The 24,516-nt window shown below is 42.9% G+C and overlaps 1 protein-coding gene across 2 annotated transcripts; it reads right to left on the bottom strand.

Moving 5' to 3' along the window:
• Positions 1-19,147: 19,147 nt before the first annotated feature.
• On the bottom strand, positions 19,148-24,196 carry LOC148010736 (zinc finger CCCH domain-containing protein 30-like). 2 transcript variants are annotated; one of them, XM_087671126.1, is made up of 3 exons: positions 23,955-24,196; positions 22,573-22,644; positions 19,148-22,489 (listed from the first exon to the last, which is right to left on the bottom strand). In XM_087671126.1, the coding sequence occupies exon 3, from the start codon at positions 22,462-22,464 to the stop codon at positions 20,101-20,103; it is 2,364 nt and encodes a 787-aa protein (XP_087527252.1). In that variant the 5' UTR covers positions 22,465-22,489; positions 22,573-22,644; positions 23,955-24,196; the 3' UTR covers positions 19,148-20,100. The 2 variants fall into 2 exon arrangements, with proteins under 2 accessions (XP_087527252.1, XP_087527251.1); XM_087671125.1 differs by having other exon boundaries at positions 22,573-22,631.
• Positions 24,197-24,516: the final 320 nt, after the last annotated feature.

Raw genomic sequence — 24,516 nt, 5'->3', positions numbered from 1 at the left:
TGGACATCACATTATCATGGATGCATTATTGTGTGAGAATCAGGCTCAATCTTGTGTACATGTTATTTATCTCCCACATTATATTTGTCACATCTCCAACTATTATGTGGGTTGCACACATGTATTCGTGATTAGATTAGTATAGGCTTGGTCCATTTAGACCGAGGTACAAGCATCCTACAAGGAATGATTGAAGTAGATCCCAGAAAGTGGGTAGGATGTCCAAAAAAACGTGCAAACCCTAATTCATAGTGGTAAAAACCCTAACATGCAAAAGGAATGCAAACCCTAATTCACAGGGACACAAATCCTAAAATGCAAAGTGGGATACAAACCTAACCTTAAAATGGTGCACTGTCCTAGGGAGATAAGCTAACCCTAACCTTAATTTGTGTCTATATGTAAGGGTGGAAGGCCTCAATTGTATTTTATCATTTTGGTGCATCCATCCTATGAAAGCTCTGTCAATATAGCTATTGAAGCTTTCTATTTTATTTATTTATTGTATCATCTTGCCTCCATTATTGAGAGTCAATGAGAGAGAGTGAGTGAGAGGTATGTTACGTGGGCTCCATGGATGACTAAGAAGGAAAGTGCTAAGGTCGGGGAGTACCCCAATCCGAAGTGCCAACTCGAAGCCATCAAGAAGGTGAAGAGTGGGTGAGGCAGCAGGCCCAGGAGCACCTAGAGGATGCTAAGCCCATACTAGAGGACAAGATCGACAATCTCTCAAGCATAGGTACCCCAATTTCTCTCCCGCAACCAAAATCAAGGAAGGAGATGGAACAGCTGGGTAGCCTAGACAAAGTCTAACTGCTCCGAGCCAGCAAAGCAGTCAAGGCCATTGGCCAAGAGCTGCATACTTAGGAGAGATGCAAGTGACTAACAACCTCCTCTATACATTGGTGGCCACCCCTGTAACTCTAAGCTTAGGCGACCTACTTAGGCAACACCCAACGCTATGGCTAGAGCTGAAACAATGGGTTGAAGAACCAAATGAGCCAATTGTCACAGACTTGCCTAAGCATGATGCAGAAACTCAAATACTGAGCCTGACACTGCACTCCATGCCTAAGTTCTTGCACATCAATGCCTTTTGGGAAGGCATGGAAAAGTATGTAGTCCTACCAATCTTAGCACTGGGGGACGTCACTAGAAAGGGGATCGAGGACACAGGGGCAGGAGTGAGTGTGCTGAGTCAGGCGGTACTCCAAACTTGGGGTAACACACCGATCGAGTCTGCTAGATTTAATACCACACTGCCAAATGGAATGAAGGTGAAGCCGTTCGGAGTGTTAAAAAATTGGCCAGTAAAGATTGCAGGGATCCAATTCTCCGTTGGCTTCATAGTCATGAAGGGAGTGGACTACGATATCCTGCTAGGCCGCCGACCTTGGATGTGCAACGCGAGGATTGTCGTAGAATATTGGGGCAATGGCCTCATCTTCTTAGGTAATCAAATGAAGGCTATGAGAGTAGAGATGGACACCTGGAAAACTAGGCATGTTGATCTAGATGCCATCTCCACCATGCTGAAGGGTGAGGGATAGATTAGGAGATCCCATGGGGCCCTTACTAAGTATATCCCATGCCCCGAGGATGAGCGAGACTGGATGCATGTTCTTGCCACCATTGATCTACCATTCTCAGACATTGAGGAGTATAAACAAGCCACCAAGGCAACCAGCAAGCTCAAGGACACACCTTCAGTGTTGGTCTACATGATGATTGGAAGTCTATGTGGAAGACCCACTCATGTTGCATTCCGAGTCCTAAGCAATAGACGCAAGCTCCAGGAGATCCTAGGATACTTAACCAAGAAGTTGGCTAGCAATCCAGCGATGAACCTTAAGCCACTCCAAGATCTCTTGGATGAGCGTAAACGGCAATGGTCCAAGGTGCACGATTTGAACTTGAAGTACAATTAGGCCTTACTTCTCGATCAACAAGAAGGGAATAGTCAAAACCATGAGAATCAGGAGCAACCGGACAAAGACAGCTTAGATGACAAACTTATGAGGACTGTTGTTCCTTCAGTGAAGAGAGCGAAAAGGAAGTCGATACCCTAGAGTATGACACTAGGGGGCATATGATCGAACAAATATGAGTAGACCCTAGACCACGTAAGAAAAGTGCACTTAGAGTAGGGAAAGGAGTCAGACACAAGGTCTGCAATCAAACTTGGTTGGAGCACACGAGCACAATCGACTACGAGCAAGCAGGCCTAGTCCACCAACCAAGTGACACACCACTACTGCAAAATGGACTCACCTTCTGAGCTATGACCACTAGGAGAGAGCCCCTCTTCTAGCAAAGAGGGAGAGTTCAATTCCGAGTCGAAAGTTAGCTCAAATAGTGACCTAAAAACACCTCGGCCTCCAAGACTTGACGCACCAAGGGGAACCTACCCGTCCACCTACGATGCCGACAGTTAAAGGAGGAACGACATGCACTAAGCAAAGAAACACAGACAAACAAACAACAACAACTACAAGACCTTCCAAAATGATTCACGAAGTTCAAAAAGGGAGATAGGGTGGTGATCTTTCTAGGAGCCAAATGACAGGGACAAGCGTGCGAACCAATCGAGGGACCCGTCAAGGTTAAGGAGGTTGATTTGGCCAAGGAAGGGGAGACCCCACGACTTGTCTTTATAGCCGATGACTTGGCTGAGCAAGACAAAGCAAATCTCATCACTCTCTTGCGAGAGTATGTAGATGTCTTTGCTTAGTTCCTAGAAGATCTCAAATAGGTAGACCCAAGTGTGGTGACTCACAACATACCCATGACACCTGATGCAACACCAGCCAAGTAGCAACCATATCCCATGAATCCAAAGCACGCTCACACTATTAAGGAAGGAATTGAAAATTTGATGAGAGCGGGATTCATCTACGAAATTGAGCACGTGGACTGGGTCTCACCCATAGTTATCATCCTAAAGAAAAATGGGAAGATTTGAGTGTATCAATTGCAAGAAGATAAATGCAGCTACAAAAAGAGATGATTATCCACTGCCATACACCGAGCACATGTTAGAAAGAGTGGCTAGCAAAGAAGCTTACAATTTTCTGGACGGATTCTCAAGATACAATCAGGTGCAAGTGCATCCTGATGATAGGCATAAGACGGCATTTGCCACTGAATGGGGAGTGTTTGCCTACATAGTCATGCCTTTTGGATTGACTTACGCACCAACCACTTTCCAACGACTAATGCGTACACAATATTCAAAGGCATGCTAAGGAAGGAGTTATAAGTCTTCGTGGACAACTTGTGTGTTCACTCTACTTTTGGCGAGAGCACTTAAGCAGCGGTCTTTGAATGATGCCGGCTATACCGCCTCTCATTGAACCCCTTGAAATGCTAGTTCTGGGTTAAGCATGGATGTATCCTAGGACACGTGGTGTCAAGGAGTGGCATTGCCACAGATTTCTCAAAGATCAAGGTCACTATCGATCTTCCACCCCCAGCTCATTACAAGGGCGTTCAGTGCTTCTTAGGACATACCATGTACTATCGATGGTTTGTGTTAAACTACGCATTGATTGCTAGACCTCTATATAAGTTGTTGATTCTGTTCGAATGGACCGCAGAGTGTCAACGTGCATATGAGGAACTAAAAAGGCTCTAACCACCGCTCCAATACTACAAGCCCCAGATTAGACACTCACGTTCCATGTGCACATCAATGCTTCAAAATTTACCGTAGGAGCTGTGTTGTGCCAACCTGTTGAACACAACCTGGATTATCCAATGAGCTTTGCTAGCAGACAACTCACTGAGACTGAAATGAATTACTCGACAATGGAGAGAGAGGGCTTGGCCATGGTATTTGCCGTGAAAAAATTCTAACATTATCTTTTGGCTATATCTTTTACTTTCTTTGTTGACCATCAAGCCTTATTGTATCTGGTTAATAAACCATGCGCTACAAGATGCATTACTAGATGGCTGCTTCTGCTTTTAGAATTTGACTTCTCCATGGTGGTGTGTAAAGGGAAGCAGCATTACATCACTGGCCATCTATCTCATATCCCCATGGAAAAAATGGTTGAACAAGGCATTAAGGATGAACTACCAGACGCACACATATTCCACTTATCCAACGAAAAGGATTTGTTTAAAGCTAACTTGACGCCGTACTGGAAAAACGACATAGTTCAAGTACTTCAGCATGGACAACTGGAACTATCAATAGAAAAGGCCCGCCTTAGGTGGCTTATTCTAAAAATCCAACCCTATCGGTTCATAACTTGCCAACTTTACAAGCTGGGGAAAGACGAGTTGCTGTGCAGATGCGTGTGTGAGCATGAGATGCATAACATACTAATAGAGACACACGGTGGAATCACAGGAGGACATTTTAGTGGAGATGCGACAGCGCGCAAGGTGCTGCAGTCCCAGCTGTGGTGGCCTACCCTCTTCCGAGATGCGACGCGATTCGTGAAGCATTGTGATGAGTGACAACAAACTAAAGTCCCTATCCTTAAAGATCGCATGGAGCTAACCCCAATTATCGCACAACAACCCTTCAAGAAATGGGGGATTGACTTCATTGAACCCATTAGTCCTGTGGCACAATATTCATAGGGCTAAATACATCATCGTGGCCACCAACTATCTAACCAAATAGGCAGATGCACAAGTTACGAGAAAGAATGACGCTAGGACCACCACTAAGTTCCTATGGGAGCAAGTGATCTCACGATTCGGCTGCCCCATTGAACTAGTCAACAACCAGGGCACACACTTCATCAATGAAGTAATAGCTCACCTCTTGTCCTCCTTCCTAATCATCTACCAAAAATCCTCACCCTATTACCCACAGGCAAACGGTCAAGCTAAATCGACACCCTATTACCCACAGGCAAACGGTCAAGCTGAATTGACACCCACATGCAAATGGTCAAAGTTGAACCGAAAATCATCACCCTATTACCCACAAGCAAACGGTCAAGCTGAATCAATAAATAAAATCCTAGTAAATGTCCTGACCAAGGTCGTCTCTGCTTCACGCAGTGATTGGAATAACAAATTGATGGCGGCCTTGTGGGCCTACCGCACAGCTTACAAGACAGCAGTAGAACAAACCCCCTTTAGATTGACATATGGTACAGAGGCAATCCTTCCCATGGAATTCTTCGTACCAAGCCTCAGGATCGCCTTTCAAGAAAGATGGGATGGGAAGGGAGCATGGACAAAACTCTTGATTGAACTCAAGCACTTAACGGAAACCCAGCTTCTAGCCCAACCATGCGCTCATATGCGAGAAGGCAAGACACAAAAGCTGGTTTGATAAGCATGCCAAGCAGTGTAGCTTCGAACAGGGTGATTTAGTACTGATGTACTCAGTCAAGGGACATAAGCAAAAGCTAAAGTCTTGCGGGCTAGGACCTTTTAAGGTTCAAACCATTAGCCAAACTGGCAATGTCAACTGGAAACCCTAGAGGGTGAGGGCATAGGCTTCTTTAATGGCAGCTGCATAAAGAAGTATTTCCCTCCCACGCACCCATTGCATAAGCCCCCAATGCTAGCACCCCCCATCCACGTACAAGTAGCCATTATCACTGAGGTGGATGGTGAGGATGAGGAAGTAGTACCACTAACTTACCTATAAGCCTCTTGCCATGTCGATTATGAGTCGCAGCATATCCACCTAGCCGTGGGTAACGTCTGCATAATTACAGCTTTCAACAAGGGTGGTGTGACTCTTTCCAAGTCCACAAAGCCACCGATAGAGAAACCCACTACCAAGTCTCAAGGAGGGGGGTCGGGACTTGTCACAACCTACCTAGCCTCCTCGAGGCCAAAAACCCACTAGAACCAACATTGAAGCCCGGTTCAAATGGGTACCTAAATAGAGAGCGCAACCTAGGAATAGAAACACATGGCCTCACAAGGCTAAGAATCCGCACCCGAAACCTAGGAGGTCGAGACAAAACTATAAACATCAGTGCACAGTCAACCCACAATGGGTCCCCAAGGCCTTATTGCATGCACAAGGCTACTATGCTGGTAATACCTGGATTTGGCTACCTAAAGCCCAAACATCCAAAGGCACTACTCAAATGCCATCTTCGATCTTGACCACACGAAACATCCCATCAGAACCACTCAAACCATAAGTGACTCAAGCCGTTAAATCCATGGAACCTTTAAAGCCTAGCTCAATAGGGCATAAGCCAATATATCGATCAAAACCGCAACATGTTACTAACAAACCGACCACATCTAGTCCCGGTGACGCCCCCCCTCAACTCTCAAATGCACCAAGTAGTACATCACCTGCAACAGCCACAACCACACCCATCAAACATAAGGCCAAGCAAAAAACTCATGAGCAAACTAAGCGACAACCATTAGCTGCTGACCTCTCTAGCGTTGTCAAACCTCAACCACCTGTCGGGCTTAGACCCTCTTATTAGCGACGCTCAAGTCTAACCTTGGCCATGGATTTAGCTAAAAATACAGGGGACAACTTGGTTACCTGCCTCTGATGCTTGGACGCTACTTTCATGACATTGGCCAAAAGCTACGATCGACTAGATCTAGGACTCTTAGAAGAACCTATAACGACGAAAGTGCAAATACTCCCTTGCTTGGGAGGAGTCAGAATTTGTATTTGTTAAAGCTTCTGAAGCAGTTGCGGAATTAATTACAGACAAGGTATCCAAGGAACAAGCGACCAAACAGCGTCTCATCACGTCGTATAGCAAGAGCACGATCATGGCCACAAACCAAGAAATCAAGAAGTTGCAATGACTTGCCGACGACAATTTCCCCTTCTTGCAAAAATGGCACGCTCTACGGTTTCAATGGGAGCTAGAAGGATGCCAAATAATGACCAATGCTAAACAATAATGTACAATCAAAGCATCTGAATATGACCCAACCTATGTCGCTCCAACTTCATATAGGGTGCTGAGTACTCTCCGTAATTGACCCATGGAAGACCACATTAAAGAACACCCTTATCTAGATCGCATCCTCACCGAGGAGGAGTTGCACATTGCTAGCAGAGTGGCCTCTGGTGACTTCTTACTTGATGTCCTCGCTTACATTACACATGTGGACATCTGCCCTTTCGATATGGACAGCTATGCTCGGTTAGAATATAATCTAAGTTTCTATGCCTAGCTCATGCGAAAGTAAAACACTAAGATTGTGCGTTAAAGGCCCTTCATCATCTAACCATTTCATCCTAGGAAGGATTCTTTTCATTACGAAGGGGAAAGGGGTAAGGTGAATCAAACCAAACACATAAAGAAAACAATAAAGGAAAAGCACACATTGCAAGGGTAAAATGCAACAACTTGTGAGAGAACACGCCAAAACCGCTTCATTTCTTCGGATGTTGTGAAGGAATGGATGGAAAATGGGCTATGCTTTAAATGTGGAGATAAGTACACTGTTGATTATGCCTCCAAATGCCTGTACAAAATAGCTAAGGTCAAGGTTCATAGCATGTATGTCATGGAAGATTGGCTTAATGATGAGGATGACCTGCCCATTGACCTGGCTGAGCCTACGGAGGATGTTGATCACGAGCAGTTCTATGACCCGAAGGATGGGTTTCCCTTCGACCCAGGTGGTAATTCATCACGGATATTTGATCTGGCATCCCACCCACCTACCACTTCCCTTTGCTCTATCTCCTTGGATGCTTGGATAGATTCCCAAATCCTCAACACCCTTCGCATTCAAGGAAGTATCCATGGAAAGCATGTCTTCATCCTTGTGGACAGTGGTAGCACTCACAATTTTGTCAATAAATCAGCCATTGATCAGTTGAAATGCACCCCTATGGTATTACACCACCCCTTGAAGATCCAAGTCACAAATGGAGAAGAAGAAATCAACACACATATATGTCGTGCATTTCCCTTATGCTTGGCTGAAAATTATGTGGCACTGGTTGATCTTATTGCCCTAGATATGGGCCCCATTGATGTTGTCTTGGGTTGTGATTGGCTGTAACAATTGGGAAATTTTTCTATGGACTTCTCTCAGCTCTACATGGATTTTATGATGCATGGACATCCCATCCACCTGGAGGAAGTTCAAGATCATTTTGATTTTTAGCTCATTACAGCAATCCACTCAAAAGGGAATTTAAGAAATGCTCGCAAATCTTTGTTTTGCAATTGAATAAGGACAATTCAAGTCAGCCCTCTATAGTATCTAATGATTCAGCCTTATAGGCCTTACTTGAGGAATACATTGACCTATTTCAGATGCCTACAGCCCTTCCTCCTAAGAGGCAAGTGGACCACCCACTTGACTTAAAGCCCCATTCCAAGCTAGTAAACAAGTCCCTTATAGACTCTCCAAGTGTGAGCATGAAGAGGTTGCAAAGCAAGTCAGTGGGTTTCATTGAGCTGAGTTATTGCCCCTATGCATCCCCTGCCATGTTAGTCAAGAAGAAAGATGGCTCCTTTCGCATGTGCATTGACTATAGAGACTTGAACAAAATCACGGTGAAGAACCACTACCCCATCCCATGGATTGACGATTTGTTGGATGAGTTAAAAGGGGCATGCTTTTTCACTAAGATTGACTTATGCTCTAGCCACCATTAGATTTGTATGAGGGAGGGAGATGAGGTCAAAACGGCCTTCAGGACTCATCGTGGACTTTATCATTTTCTAGTGATACCTTTTGGGTTGACTAATGTCCCCACCACATTTCAAAGCCTCATGAACAAAATCCTACAACCTTTCTGTTAAAGTTTGTGCTTGTATTCTTTTATGACATCCTCATTTACAGCAAGTCGTCCAAGGAGCACTTGACACATGTCAGAAGGGTGTTTGACATATTGAGAGAGCATCGACTCTTTGCTAAGGAGAGCAAATGCACCTTCATGCAAACATCTGTGGAGTACTTGGGACACGTTGTGAGAAAAAATGGCATACATGGTGACCTGAAGAAGGTGCAATGTGTTAGAGACTGGCCCACTCCTTCCACTACCACTTCTTTGCATGGATTCCTTGGTCTCTCTTCATTCTATAGACGCTTCATTAAGCAATATGCCACCATTGCAGCACCTTTGACTGATCGCTTAAAAAAGAAGTCATTCTTTTGGGATGCCACTATTGATCATAGCTTCAAACAGTTAAAGGACGTGCTTACTTCCACCCCCATCCTTGTCTGCCCTAACTTCTCTAAGTTGTTTACCATTCATTGTGATGCCAGTGGCAGGGTATTGGTGCAGTATTGTTGCAAGAGCATGGTGTGATTGCATTCAAGAGCCGCAAGCTTGATGAGAAGGAGATGCAAATGAATGTATATGACTAGGAGATGTTGGCCATCCTCCGTGCCATCAAGAAATGGCACCACTATTTGTATGGCAACCGCTTCCAAGTAACAAAGTGGCAACTGAGTCCTCCAATACTTCTTGACCCAATCCACTTTGACTCCTAAGCAAAGGCGATGGGTAGCAACCTTACAAAACTATTGACTTTGACATTTCGCACATTCGGGGCAAGGATAATATTGTGGCTGATTCACTCTCTCGGATGTGGGCATGTAGAGTATCCTCTATGTCTGAGTTACATAGTGATTGGGTTGAAGAGCTTCAAGAGGCTTACTTGTTAGATGATCACTTCAACCACATATTCTAAAAATTACACCATCAGGTCATGGCTAAAAACTCCTAATATCAGCTCAAGCATGGTCTTATTTGGTCCCATGGCAAGATTGTCATCCCACACACTTCCCCCTTCACGTAGAAGATCGTGGAAGAGATCCATTCTTGCCCCACTGTTGGTCACTTAGGTGTTTTCAAAACATATGACAGGATTTCTAAGAGCTTTCATTGAAAGGCTTATGGAGGGATGTCAAGGACTTTGTGACCAAATGTGTTCCATGCCAACAGAACAAGGACAACACTCTCAAGCCTGCTGGCCTCTTGCAGCCTCTCCCTATCCCTGAAGGGAAATTGACTCACATCACAATGGACTTTATCACTGGCTTTCATGCGACCAAGAAAGAGTGGAACAGTATCTATGTGGTAGTTGATCGCCTCACCAAAGCTGCCTTCTTTATCCCCACTAAGACCCAATACACTGCTTCTCAGGTGGCCACTCAGTTCATGGAAAATGTCTTCAAGTTGCATGGCTTACCACAAGTCATAGTACATGATCGAGATGCAAAGTTTATGAGCAACTTCTAGCAAATAGTCTTCACCTCCATGGGGACCAAGCTTGCTCCATCCACTACATACTACCCTTAGACTGATGGCTAGATTGAAAGAGTGAACAAATGGCTTGAGACATATTTGAGGCACTTTTACCATGATGTACAACACAGTTGAGATACATGGCTCCAATTGGCTAAGTTTGCATATAATAACTCCACATACTCTAGCATTGGAGCTTTCCCTTTTGAGGCCTTATATGGGTATAAGGTTCTCCTCCCCACAATCTTATTTAATGATAAGATCAACCCTCAGAGTCAGGCTGAGTTGGATCGCATGCAAGCCTTACTTCAGCAATGTAAAGTGAACCTTTAAAAAACCCAAACACACATGAAACTCTATGCTGATTAGAAAAAAGGCATTTGGAATTCCAAGAAGGGGAATTGGTCCTTTTGAAAGTGCCTAAGTCCTACTACCCAACTCTCAAAGAGGACAACAATAACAAGCTGGCCCACCGCTTCTATGGCCCATACCGGATTTTGAAGATAGTTGGCAACTTGGCCTACCGCTTAGAGCTTCCCTCTACCACCAAAATCCACAATGTGTTTCATGTCAACCAATTGAAACCCTTCATGGACTCCTTAGTGGACTATGTGGAAAAACCTCCTCCCATAGATGAAGAAGGCATCACTCAGTACATCCCTGAGGCAATCATTGGGCAGCGAGATAAGCACTTACGATCTTGATCCATTAAAGAATACATCATCAAATGGTAAGTGCTACCCTTGGAAGAAGCCCCTTGCGCCCGGCAACCCTTGTCAATGAATTCCCTACCTCTAAGAGGCCTCACGCCCTGAAGAATAGCCGATCATGCCCCATTTGACCACCCTCTGCCTGCAGACTACACACTATTTTAGAATAGTTTTGTACCTATCCAAATCTAAGGTATGTGCATCCTACATAACCTGAAAGTACTCGTCATAAGATCCGTTTTGACATATGGTACGCCCTATTTGGGGCAGCCTATCGAAAGTTATGACCCGTTTACTTCAGCAAGCTGGTCCTAGACAGCATGTTGTTCCTAGTCTTTACCCACCCAATTTTCATTGTAAAAGGGCTCAAAGTAGTACTCTACAACCCTCCTTTAGCCCACCCATGACTCCCCTCTACTTGATTTTTAGGGCAAAAACCTTCAAGGTGGGGATGGATTGTAGCAAGTGAAATACACACCAACTAGGGTTTAGACACCCAATCACACTGACCAAGGTATATAAGGCGTAAGAGTCCCAAATTAGAGCACCATGTTATTATCAAGAACATACTCTTCACCTTCATCTCCAGCTTCCATGGCTTCCTCCTTTCTTCTCTGCTCTTTTCTATCTTTCTCTCTCCTCTTCTAGCATTATTTTCTCTTCTTCTTGCTCTCTTTCTCTCTCTTCAACTCTTCTCTCTCCTCTCAGTCTCATTCATTACAATCTCTACTACTTATTAAGAGAAGGTTTTGGAGGACTACCACATGGCAATCATTCACGACCCCTCCAAAACCCTTTTTTGGCTCCCCTCCCTCTTTCATGATCCCTACCTCTCTCTCTCTCTCTCTCTCTCTCTCTCTCTCTCTCTCTCTCTCTCTCTCTCTCTCTCTCTCTCTCTCTCTCTCTTTGCGCGCGCGTGTGGAGATGATAGTGTACAATTACGTGAAACATGCATTAGGACACAAAGTTTCCTAATTTTTTTATAGACATTGCTACATTTAGCTTTAGAACAAAGCACCGAGACAATATCTACATGAAACATTGGGAGAACATTGATGCAAAGCACCATGAGAATTTAGGCACGAAACAAATAATACACGTAAAATCAATGTTTTTTAAACACTACTAATATAGATTGCTCCAAGTGGTTACTATTAAAAATATTCTTAAGAGTTGGAACACACAAGAAATCCATGATTTATCATTTATCAACACCATTAAGAAGAATGTAAACAGTCTAAAACATTAGAAATCCGTGATTTCTCCAAGAGCGAGTTGACGAAATGCATGAGACTATATGACAATGACTCATGTAGCCTTTTTAGCATTAACGAAGTACTAGCAACCTCATGTAGCTTGTTGGCCAATATTAACAATGATATAACATTCTAGCATCACATTGAGTAATATATTGAACTTAAAACTAATACTTAATCCTTAAAAGATGACGCAAGGATTGAAACATGTCAAAAAACCAAGACCTCAACAAACTTCCATGTTGTGCTTTTTCCAACTTAACACTTCACACTTGCAATCTTAACACATTTTCCACCTATCTTTTTTACTAGCACTTTTTGTGTTACTAGTTCTACCATCCTATAATTTCACATCAATTGCTAGTTGAATAATGTTTTGGTGTTCTATTTCAAAACTTGAGATAAATTGGAGTATAAAACTCTATGCATATGCCTACCCATCTAGGCACTTTGACCCATTTTGAGCATCAAGTTTAGGCCCCTTACTACTTTTGAGTACTTTCATTTTTACCTAGGAAATGTTGCCAATGCATGCACACTAGCACCATGTGCTTTGGTAAAGCACATAATATCCTAGGTGAGGACAAAAGAGATTCATTAGGATGCTACACATGGATTGATTGCTCCTATGTAAGGCATGTAATGATAATAAAGATGAACAAACAATACAACAAACACACCTACATATGACCACTTGTTGGAGGCAACAAATGGACCCGCCATTGCACTTATTCATCCATTAACCTCTTCAAGTAGGGTCAAAATAATTACTAGCATTAGCATCATTGATATTCTCTCGACAATGTAGCCCTTTGTTATCTAAAGCAACACATAGCTCAGACTTTTGGAAGGCTAGTATAGGAGGAGGATCAAAGGCTTTTCCTCATTACAAATGAATCCCCGCATCAATCAAGAGGCTCTACTCATTTGATATCCTCAAATATCCTTTTCGAAAGAACTACTATTGAGTTAGCTACATTATGTTCTTCACTACTAATTTCCAATATATTATTCAACATTAAATCTTCCCAAGGAGAGGACCTCCTTTAATCATTGCAAAAGACATTACAATCTAAAATCAAAGCCCGAAGCTAGCTACTTCAATCCTTTTGAGCAATGAGAATATAAGAGTATCAACCTTACTTTTTATTGTCTCCACTCCAAACCTAAAGTCATGATTATTAACTCCCAAGTTATATAATGCCAAGCATGTTTACGCGCAATTTCCCAAATGAAATTTTGGAGCATCTTCTCAACCATATCCCATTAAAGATTGGACAGAAACCATAGATGTTGCTACAAAGCTTGAAGTTGGAAGGAAAATAGTTTTGATAACAAGGACTTTACTAATAAAACCATAGATGTTGCTACAAAGCTTGAAGTTGGAATGAAAATAGTTTTGATAACAAGGACTTTACTAATAAAGCTAGAGGATTTTCCAAAAAATGAAGGCTTTCTTCTCAAACTTCCATCTCAATGATAAATGTTTCGAGTCACTAAACTCCCAAAGGAGACTCAAGGTATTAAGCTAACTCCATGCTTTACATTGAAAACATATTAGAGAACTACATGCTTCGTTGCATTGAAACTATATTAGAGAAGCCAATTATGAGACTTGCCCATCCAACAAAAATCAAGTCAATCATCCTTTGGCTAGCCACTATAGTTGACAACAAAGAGAATTGATTATAGGTCACTAATAGAGCCCCCATCAATTCCTTTTTAGCTTTACTTACGATTAAGGTGCCATATGTAAACAATTGAGAGCCAAAAAACTTCACTTGGCAAGGGTAAACCCTCACTAGGACCTTATTGAACTTACAATCTAGCTTTTTCAATGGAGGATAGATAATAATTGCAAACAAATCAACAAGAGGGGAAGGGTCTTCTAGCCAACATATATCATAAACCCCAAAACAACTTCACTCTTAGGACGAGTGCTTTAGTTGTAACTCTATAAGAGGGATTAGGCATTGTTGAGGACCTACATTAAGAACACTTGACCCTCTCCAAAGACTTGATCAAGCCTACATGACTTTTTGACATTAAAGTTCCTTTCAACTAGGAATAGTTAAGTTGGTTGAAACACCATGTCATCAAAACAAACTTGCTAAATGGCTTGGATTTATCCACAAGCAACCAACATCCCATCTAGGCCTAGTACCTTGCCTATCTTCATATTGAAGAAGGCAAATTCCAACTCCTTAAAAATGGCCTAGTTTAAATTCCCAACAATTTCGATTGATAAGCTACAATAACATTCATGCATAAATTCTTATAGTTTGGTAGCAAATGCACTTTTGTTTTTTCCCCATCTATGGCCAACAAATGCTTTTTGAAGAGTATGGTAGCAAATGTTTTTTGTATTTTCCCAACTATGACTAACAAATGCTTTTTGAAGGTTTTGAGATGTCTTAGAATGTCTTGATGATTATCTAGGATACTTCCATCTTCTCTCTTCAATTTTGACAATTATTTTTTTATACTTATTCATCAATGATTTAAAAAGGGAAGGGTTCGCAATGTACCCAAGGAACTTCAATACGAGATTTATTGGAGGTTATTCCTAGCATGGGGTATGCTTCATTCAAGAAAAGATTAAAGAAGATTGCTTCTACATTGTATCACCATTTTCCTTCCTATGTACACCTTTTAAGTCTATTATGGAACCCAACGAGATGTGATGTTTTAAGACATTCAAACTCACCTATCAACAAGGGAGTGAGAAGGATTGCGAACTTTCACGTTCAATTGAAAGACAATGAACCATGCATATTTTTGTCACATGTGCCCAACCGAAATTATGCAAGGACAAGGGGAAAATTAGACAACGATATCTTGTCATCACACTCACTCCCAACAATCAAAAACCATGCTCCATGAATGGCATATATCCAATCAACATCTACTCCACAAAGAAATTAAAACATATCATATCAACATCCACTCCAAAAGGTCGCATTTTTCCTTTTTGATGCTAGGGTCACCCTTTTCCTTACCATGCTTGCAAGTGATGTTGGAGGACAATTATACAAGAACCTAAAAGTGATGATGGAGTGCTTCTACCTCTCCTCCCAAACCATATTCCCAATCCATGTGACCTATGTCACCTTTCTGGCAGTAAGGGCACCATATTCCCAATCCATGCAACCTATCACCTTCCAGAGCGGGTCATGTTCCAACTCCCAAGATCATATTCCCAATCCATGTGACCTATGTCACCTTCTAGCAATAGTGAGAACACCATGTTCCCATTCCATGCAACCTATCACCCTCCAGAGCGGATCATATTCCAACCCCCAAGGAGGAAGTTTTGGCATTCATGTAACCTTTCCTTAGCCAAAGATCTGCACGTTCCAAGACATGTGGCACACACCATAAACTCCATGTGACCTCCCCTCCCAACAAGGCTCATGTTCCAATTCCCAAGGACGGTTTTTAGCATTGGCAGCTCATGTTCAAGTACCAAGTAAATCCCAATTCTGCCTCTCCTCCAAAGGCCATATTCCCAATCCATGCAAGCTCCAAAGACCATATTCATGCAACCCATCACCTACCAAAGAGGGTCATGTTCCAATCCCCAATGAGGAGGTTTTTAGCACTCTTTTCTTTGCTTCAGCCAAAGATCTGCGTGTTCCAAAACAATAGGCACATGCATAGACCAAGAGGTTACCTCGGTGCAGCCCAAACTGACAATGGTTTGACGGCTTCCATGACTGTCAAAGGCGACACCTCTACCTGTTCCAATAGCCATCAGTGAGCTGTATATATCCAGATATGTCAATGCTTCATGCTTCCTCAGCATTCAATTTGATTTGCTGAACAGTTAATTTATCCAACTTACAGTTTCAGATGAACTACTGCTTACCTACTCCCTCCTCTCAGGAAAGAGCCTCTAATATATTCCAAAGGTCTCTGGAATAGACCACTTATATCCACTTGCACTTTCTATTGAACCTCCATAATATTCCAAAGGTCTTAATAATGTTCCACGAGAGACCACTTATATCTACTTGCACTTTGTGATGAGCCTGTTGCTTACCTCCTCCCACTCGGGAGAGGATTCTTTTAACATTCCAAGAGACCAATTTTTCTCTGCTAGAAAACTCAAGATCCTAAATCTCCTTTTACCCTCTTCCAAGAGGGCATAGAAACTCGCAACCACCAAAAATCTGGCCAATTATCAGGAGAGGATTCTTTCAACATTCCAAGAGACCAATTTTTCTCTGCTAGAAAACTCAAGATCCTAAATCTCCTTTTACCCTCTTCCAAGAAGGCATAGAAACTCGCAACAATCAAAAATCTGGCCAAATAATCCATCGACACTGGAAGGATTCTTTTATCGCACTGAATTTGAGAAAACGCCTATGAAATTCTTCCTGTGAAAGAAGTTTCCCCATTGAAAGTAAAAACAAGCCAAAGAAAAGTCTTAATAGCTTTGCTACAGCTGTGACAATTGGAAAGGTAACAGGAGAGCTTGTCAGAAGTGGAGCAGCAGTGGAAGCATAAACATGTGCTGAAATAAACTGCTAAAACACAAGACAAAAAAGAGAAGAAAAGAACACGATACAGATGAGAATAGATGTATGCACGGGAAATGGAATCCATATATCTGAATACGAGACAGTCGCATACAACAGTGTGTCACTGGCTGCATGGGCACTGGCACTGGCTCCTCTCTCCACAGAATCTGCAGATGGTGAAGATGATGATAATGACTGAGGAGGAGCCACTAAGTATAAATAGGCTGAAAAAGTGGGGAGCAATAAATGCTGGCCAACTGGTGCATAAAATGCTCCACTGGCATAAAATGCCACACCAGAAAAATACCTAATAAAAATGCCCAGCCCAGATCAAGCTCAGACTCACACATGAGCTGACAAATACTCTGCTAACAGAGCTTAGGATTCTACTACCATCATTGAGCTTCTGAAAGTTTGCTCTGAAATTCTTCCTGTCAAGTTTCTCCATGAAGAAAAACCCAGCCAAAGAAAAGTCTTCATAACATTGCTACAGCCATGACAAATGGCAAGGAAACGGGAGAGCTAAAGATTCTATTACCATGAAGAAAAACCCAGCCAACGAAAAGTGTCTTCATAACATTGCTACAGCCATGAGAAATGGCAAGGATACGGGAGAGCTAAAGATTCTATAACCATGCCTGAGCTACTGTTTAACCCGCTCAACATCCACAACATTCACCCCTTTGCAATGTGAAGTCAGTCCTAATCCATTTTCTCACCTATACTAGCATGCTTATCCTTCTCATCAATCTCCCTACGAATCAGGCAGGCACTTCTTTGAGGAGAACACATATGGAGGATGGGGAGACGACCAGGTGGCCCCCATTCACCCTGCCTCCCAGTGGGCTGTCTAATGACTTTCAGTGATCCACTGCATGTTGCTCCCAGCACACACTCCAAAAATCTTTTTCCATTACTACCAATTTTAACCAATAAAAATAGGGTAAGCTTCAACCAGTTTTACCAATCCAGTGTAGCAAAATATAGCACTTTGCCATGGATTATACTACAGACGGCCCAATTCACATGTGCACTTCGACCAAATTTATAACCCATACGCCCAACCAACCATAGTGACATCTACTTGGCCCATGTGCAAAAAAAGAAAAGGTGAATTTCTTGGACTCTAAAGCACTGCACAGACGCATCAAATTTCTTTTACAGTGGCACACGCACACTGCAGTGTTACAGAAGCTTAGACTTGACATTCAGTTTGAGCAGAACAAGTGTCCCTGACAAGCTAAGCTATAGGAATTACATAAACCAGTTGTGACCATCCATCAAGGACTATGGTGGTAAACAAATTTCATTGACAAGGTGGTCACCATCTCTCAGCAACTTAGACAGCCCAGCAGTGAACATATCAATTAATCCACAGGCACAAAATCACTGCAGAAACACTTCTGATGGCTTCATTAAATCTTTGCCCCCGCCCCCCACACGAAGAAAACACGCATACCCACTACTTGAACAAGCTCTATTTAGACACTGCACAATAGTAAAACAAGAACAATCAATCCAAGCGTAGAAATACATAGAACAATCTTCTTGGACAAAAAGCGAAACACTCAGTAGTAAAACAAGAAAAATCAATCCATGCGTAGAAATACATAGAACAATCTCCTTGGACAAAAAGTGAAACGCACAGTAGTGGCAAGAACAATCAATCCATGCATTGAACATCATGGTAGAAACAAATAGCACAATTTCCTTGGACAAAAGTGAACCCTACCCTGTCCATGTGCCCCCAAAAAAAAAAGTAAATTCCTTGAACTAAATAGACAGCTCGGCAGTGGACCTCAATTAATCCACAGGCTGCACAAGTTCTATTTAGGCATGGCATAGTACTAAAAGAAGAACAATCAATCCATGCATTGCACATCACACTGGTAATACACAACACAATCTCTTTGGACACCAGAAATCTACTTGGCCCATGTGTCACAAAAAAGAAAGTAAAATCCTTGGGACTCTTTTAAGTGCTGCACAGGCACGTCACATTTTTTGTGAAACACACTGCACTGTTACTGGAGCCCAGACAAAATAACGTAATATCATCATGTAAAACTAGGGAGTGTCACCATCTCTTGACAGTTAAGAGCTCTCAGCAGTAGACAGCACAGCAGTGAACATACCAATTAATCCACACACATGATATCACTAGAGCACAGCATATGCATTAGGACCTTTACCCACCAATACACTGAGGAAAATTCAGGCACATGCATTCAAACAGGCATATGCATTAGGACCTTATCCACCAATACACTGAGGAAAATTCAGGCCAAAGTATTTCCAAAACATATCCAATCTGCTTAGCAAAATCGTAAATAAACAAGGTAAAAGTAAATAAATAGGAAAAACAGTAGGCTTTTCTGCAAGCTCAATACTGCACTTCGGGGCCATGCATTCTGAGAACTAGTCTAACCCACAAATTTAGTAGCACGTGCCAAAAAAACAAAGCCACAAGCAGCAGTATTTAAGAAAAATGCTAGCATTAATTAACATATAAAATAATAAGAGATACAAAGTACATTATTGAGGGCCATACAAATTATTGAGCCCTCCAGCACCACAAGCTGAGGGTTGGCTTGTAGATGCATGTACAAAGTTGCCTTCAAAATGCCAGAAGGAGAAGCATAACATCTTCTGGTCCAAATCAGCATATATGCACACAATGTCACTTTCATTTGCTTTAAACTCATTGAAGGTCCTGCCCTCTCCTTTTGAGAGCAATTCAACCTGATACCATTCGCTGAGTAGATTGAAAAAAATATACAGGCCATTGGCCTACAATGCCTATTGAGAAACAACTAGACTGTTAATGTTGATTCTCCATATACAACAGCTGTCAGTGACTTGTTAAGTAAGTGTTGCCCAAAACACTGTCATTTGGCTACATTCTAGAAAAATGTCTAATTTTACCAGCAGCAGGCAACTGAAAGCCGCCTCTTATGAGAAAGAGATGCCCACCAAAGCATTCATCAAAACATCGGGAAGCTCAACAGAGATCCACTTGAATCCCCTGTGCAGAGTCTCCTCAACGAATTTGGAGGTAAAAACCCACCCTTGAAATTTTCCCCAAGAATGGCCCTGGATCAGCTTGCAGATCCATTGCACATTACTATTTTCTAGATCGAATGCAATCCACATGTATATAGAAGACATACAGTATTTAAGCAAATAAGAGAGAGCCAACAGATTTCAGGGGAAAAAAGTAAAAAAATATTTTCAGAAAAGCACAGGAGAAGGTCAATCAGGCCAAGAGAACAAGCAAAACACCCAAGGTAGCAAGGAAGAAATGCACCTGCAGATCAACAGACAGACAGCAAGAGCACAAAAGTAGAGGACAGGAGAGAGAGGAAACAAACAAACAAGGAGATAAACAAAGAAAAACAGAAAAAAGCCTATTTAATACCAGAATGCAGTAGTTAGGCAACAATCTGGTCAAGATGTGTGTTCTCAATCCAAGTTCCCAGAACAGAGAGATCGGAACCATCCCTCTTCATGTTACCACCACCGTCTTCAGAGACCGAAGCTGCTGCGGCCTCAAGGTCCTGTGAGCCATCCTTCACCAATCTCTGGACCCACGACAAATCCGGCTCATCAGACTGTCTGAATCCAAATGATGCAGATTTTTTGAACTTCGACAGATCATCTCCCTGTACACCCCATTCTGGTGTTCCAGTGGGAGATCCCCAGTCAGAGATGGAGAAACCAGCTCCCAGATCTCGAGAACTGTGACTTCTTTTGTCTCGAGCAAATGCAGCAGCTCTCGCAGCTATAAGTGAGGGAGATAACCCAGCTGGACCACAACTTGGGCCATCTATATCCACCCCTCCACGAGCAGACATTCGAGCCAGTGACCCAAGGCTAAAAGATGATCCTTGCCTTGGGGAATGCACAAGATTCGATACCTGTAACTGAGAATCTAGAGCTGCCTGCTGTAATTGTAAGTGTAGATCTGCCATTGGAGAGAATGCTTGAGGGCCTGATTGAGAGTGAAGTTCATTCTGCAATTGAGAGTGTAGGCGTGACTTGTATGCCTGCAATTGAGTCTCCATTGAAGATAATAAAGCTGAGTCGTGTAGCATTGACTTGGGGGATGACGACACCTCTGATGCAAACATTTCCTCCAAATTGGTGGGCACTACAGATAAACCCAAGCTTCTGTATTTACCCGATCGAGAAGAACTCATACAACAAGATGATGCAGCAATAGCTGCATTCAATCTGGCTTGAGTTGAGAGAGCTTGGGAGGATAAAGATGTAAAATCATTCAACTGTCCATCATAGTCTGTACCTGATTCCAAATCTTCTAGAGAAAGATCCCTGGCATTTAATTCAGCTCGTAGCCTACTGGCATGCAAACTAACTCCTGGGAGATGTAAAGTGGGAACACTGTTTGGTGACCACGTACCAGTCAATGAGCTTCCAGATGATGGAGACATGGGAGGTGTGGCGAAGCTTCCATGAGCACCAGTATGAGCTGAATTTGAGGATTGAAGAGGACTCATCATCAACATAGAGGAGGGAGAACCAGGTGCAAGGGGTGGACTCATAGCAGCCATATCTAGAGATGAGGTGCCCCTTGGAGAAGGGACAGCAGAGCCAGTAGAAACATAAAGTGGTCGAAGCTCTTCCGTCGTGTGAGCAAAGAAACAGACTCTTCTTGTGCAGGCAGTTCCATCCTTGCAGAGGCGGGTACGATATTGAGCAGGATGCAGCCAGCATTCAAATACTCCATGTGCATACTCACATGCATCACCACGCCTGCATGCTCCCTTTCGAAAATCTGGACAAGGAACACAGCTGTAATGATACCTTCTTGGATCCCGGCGGCGTGCATTTTCACCAGGATGAACAAATGGGCACTCAGTCCAATCATGTGAGTATGCTCTTGAACAGGGGCGAACTTTGAAAGAGAACATGCGAAATTCATCTGTGGCGTATATGCTGCTTTTAATATCAGGAATCGAGGGATCGACAGGATACTCCTTAACTTTTTCTGAAGTCTCACCAAAGGTCCTACCTGCCATTGTGTCCACTGATTTAGGAGAAGAGGAAGGAGAAGGGGAGGAAAAGGGGGAATGCCCAGATCCCCTCAATGACGAGGATGTAGAAGAGAAGGATAACAGGTTCATCTGTAAAACATCTCCATCAACAACAGGACCTGTACTGAGCGCATTTTGTCCCCCTTTTTCATCATCAGAAGACATCAGCATACCATTTTCTGATGTCAAAATCTTCTCCAAAGCTGTCTTGACATGTGTAAGCCTAGTAAATTTGGCAATGACATCGACAGGCCGTCTTCCTTGAAGGTCACAAACATTCAAATCAGCTCCAAAATCCAAAATTAACTTTGCAGTGTCAAGAGCGCGCACAGAACCTCCAGCAGCAGCACAGTGTAGAGCAGTGCTGCCATCAGTCTCACTGCTTTGGTTAATATCTCCTCCACAAACAGTATAAACATCCAAAATGTATTTTAGCACATCCAAGCTTCCATAAAGGGCTGCTATCATGGCAGGGGACCTCTGCTCCAACACCATCTGAGTGGTACCACTTTGCCTACTATACCACATGCCAACTGCATCTACCTTGGCCCCCTCCTCTTCAACAGCCCTCTTGAACCCATCCAGATCATCATTGGCTGCAAGTTCCAGCAAGTAGGACATGATATCATTAAAAACCTCATTTTCTGGCTTGCCATCCAATTCTGGTCCTGAACCTTGACATCCTCCACCTTGGCAAGGTGGCACACAGCTTCCATTTGACTTTTCAGGCCCCCCACACATAGTTATTTCCCTGTGTTACACTGGCCTGCAAGGTATGAAGACACTGAAATTATAATCGTAGTAGTATAATATTTAGCCAATTAGAGATGTGCCACCAATAAAGCTCACCTTCTGTTTTGTCAAAGTGAGGAGTTCAACAAGCATGCTCTTACAGTTTCATATCAGCCCTGCATGCCAATACTATCAAACAATTATATATAGCATAGGAAATATTTGTAAATCCTTCTACCAAGACACCCATGCTACTTTTCACAGATCCCAACAATGGAAGCAAACATCTTGAGACCAGCACAAAAGATTTCTTTAAAACTGACAGTATACCACTCGATAATATAACAATTTGGCAAATAGATGCAGATTCAACAGTCTTACCACCAGAAAAATTCATCAATTAAAATACAATCTAATATTGAAACATCCTAGCACAGACAAGAATTTCAAGACAAGTAACATCCAGGCCAGTAACAGAATCTTGGCAAACAACAACCAGAGAAAACCCAATAAAACTGAGAAGAAAAAAGTTAATAAGCGAATTGTAGGAACTGAAAGCACAGAAATGACTAAAACGTATCTATCATAAAACAAACACAGAGCTCAATTGCTGAATAGACTTGCATAATCACACATGAAATGAATTTTATAGGTTATACTATGATAAAAGAAATTCATGACCTCATGGATAGTCACTATACAATATAATCAGGCGAATGAAAGCACAGGAACTTGGAAAGAAGCTCATAAATTAAATGACATTAAAAGAGGACAGTGCCAGAATAGCTGCAGTTAAAAAGGAAAAATAAGAAATCATTGGGCCAAAAACCAGATGATCAAGCCTGGAAAAAGGAACAAAGAACAAGGAAAAAACTGCAGCAAAGGGCAAAGGCAAACAAAGAACCAAAAATTCAAGGAATTATCAGACCACTTGTGCAGCGTTAAAAGGAAGACCCGGTCAACAGTGTAAAATTTCAAGCGCAGCAGAGCAAATCATCAAGCCTGGACCAGAAACAAACCAAGTAATCAATGTGAACAAGCTCCATGGACCTAGTGACCATTGAAAGAACCAACACAGACTTAAAAGTAGGCAAGAAATGAGCGATTGATCGGAAGAGGAACAAACCAAGTGGTTAGAGAACACAAGCTCCATCACCTTGGACATTGACAAGGCCAGCACGGACATAAAAGTAGGCATAAAATGAACAATTGATCTGACGGCAGACAGGCAGGCATGCCTGCTCAGCACAAAACCCAGCCATTCATCCTGCAGGGCAGTCTTAACAGAGCCAGCCAAGAAAGGGAAAGAGCACAAAGAAATGGAGCACAAAAACCAGAAATGGAAAGGCGCCATAGCCAAGCTGATCGCCGAGCTTGCACCTTGTAAACAGCCCAGCTGATCACGGAGCCTTGTGCCGTGGAAACCATGAAAAACTGTGGCAAGTCATCGAGGGTGCAAGAAGATAAGATGACGAGAGAAGGTAGAATGGAGCACTCACCGAGAAGCGACGGCAAGCCGAAGGAGCGTGCAACGGAGGAAGAAGATCACAGCAGCACGTGCGGCCTTCTGCTAGTTCTTCCCTTCTGCGCTCTCCCCCGCTCTCTCTCTCGCTCTCCGTTTGGTCTTCTTGACCTTCTTCGTCTTCCTTTCTTTCTCTTCTCCTCCTCCTCCTCCTCCTCCTCCGCCCCTCTCTCTCTCTCTCTCTCTCTCTCTGTGTTTTGTGTGTTAATATTTCTCCCCTTTGTATCGGCACACCCGCCCTAACGTCCTTAGTGCAAGACGACCCTCCCCTTGAAGACTCGCCTTCCCAATGAAACTACATGAAACGAAAATGCAAAACCACACATGAAATGAAAACAGCCCAAATGAAGCCAAATGAAATGAAACCCCAGATGACATCCCGATGCAGCCTCCCGCATGCGCAAACTCCACGTGCCGGGCTCCGTTCCGGCCCACCTGACAGGACAGAGCTCCGTCACCCCCACCGTCAAGCGGCCGTTATCTCTAACGCCGACCGTCATCCTCTCCGGTCAAAACGCTCTGACAAAACACGCCCGGGG

The sequence above is a fragment of the Lygodium microphyllum genome, chromosome 29 (assembly GCF_053477565.2).
Source record: "Lygodium microphyllum isolate KBCC chromosome 29, Lygodium_microphyllum_v1.1.10, whole genome shotgun sequence".
Lineage (NCBI taxonomy): Eukaryota > Viridiplantae > Streptophyta > Polypodiopsida > Schizaeales > Lygodiaceae > Lygodium > Lygodium microphyllum.
Note: the sequence above shows the minus strand (reverse complement) of the source record. Positions and strands in the feature narration are given on the sequence as shown.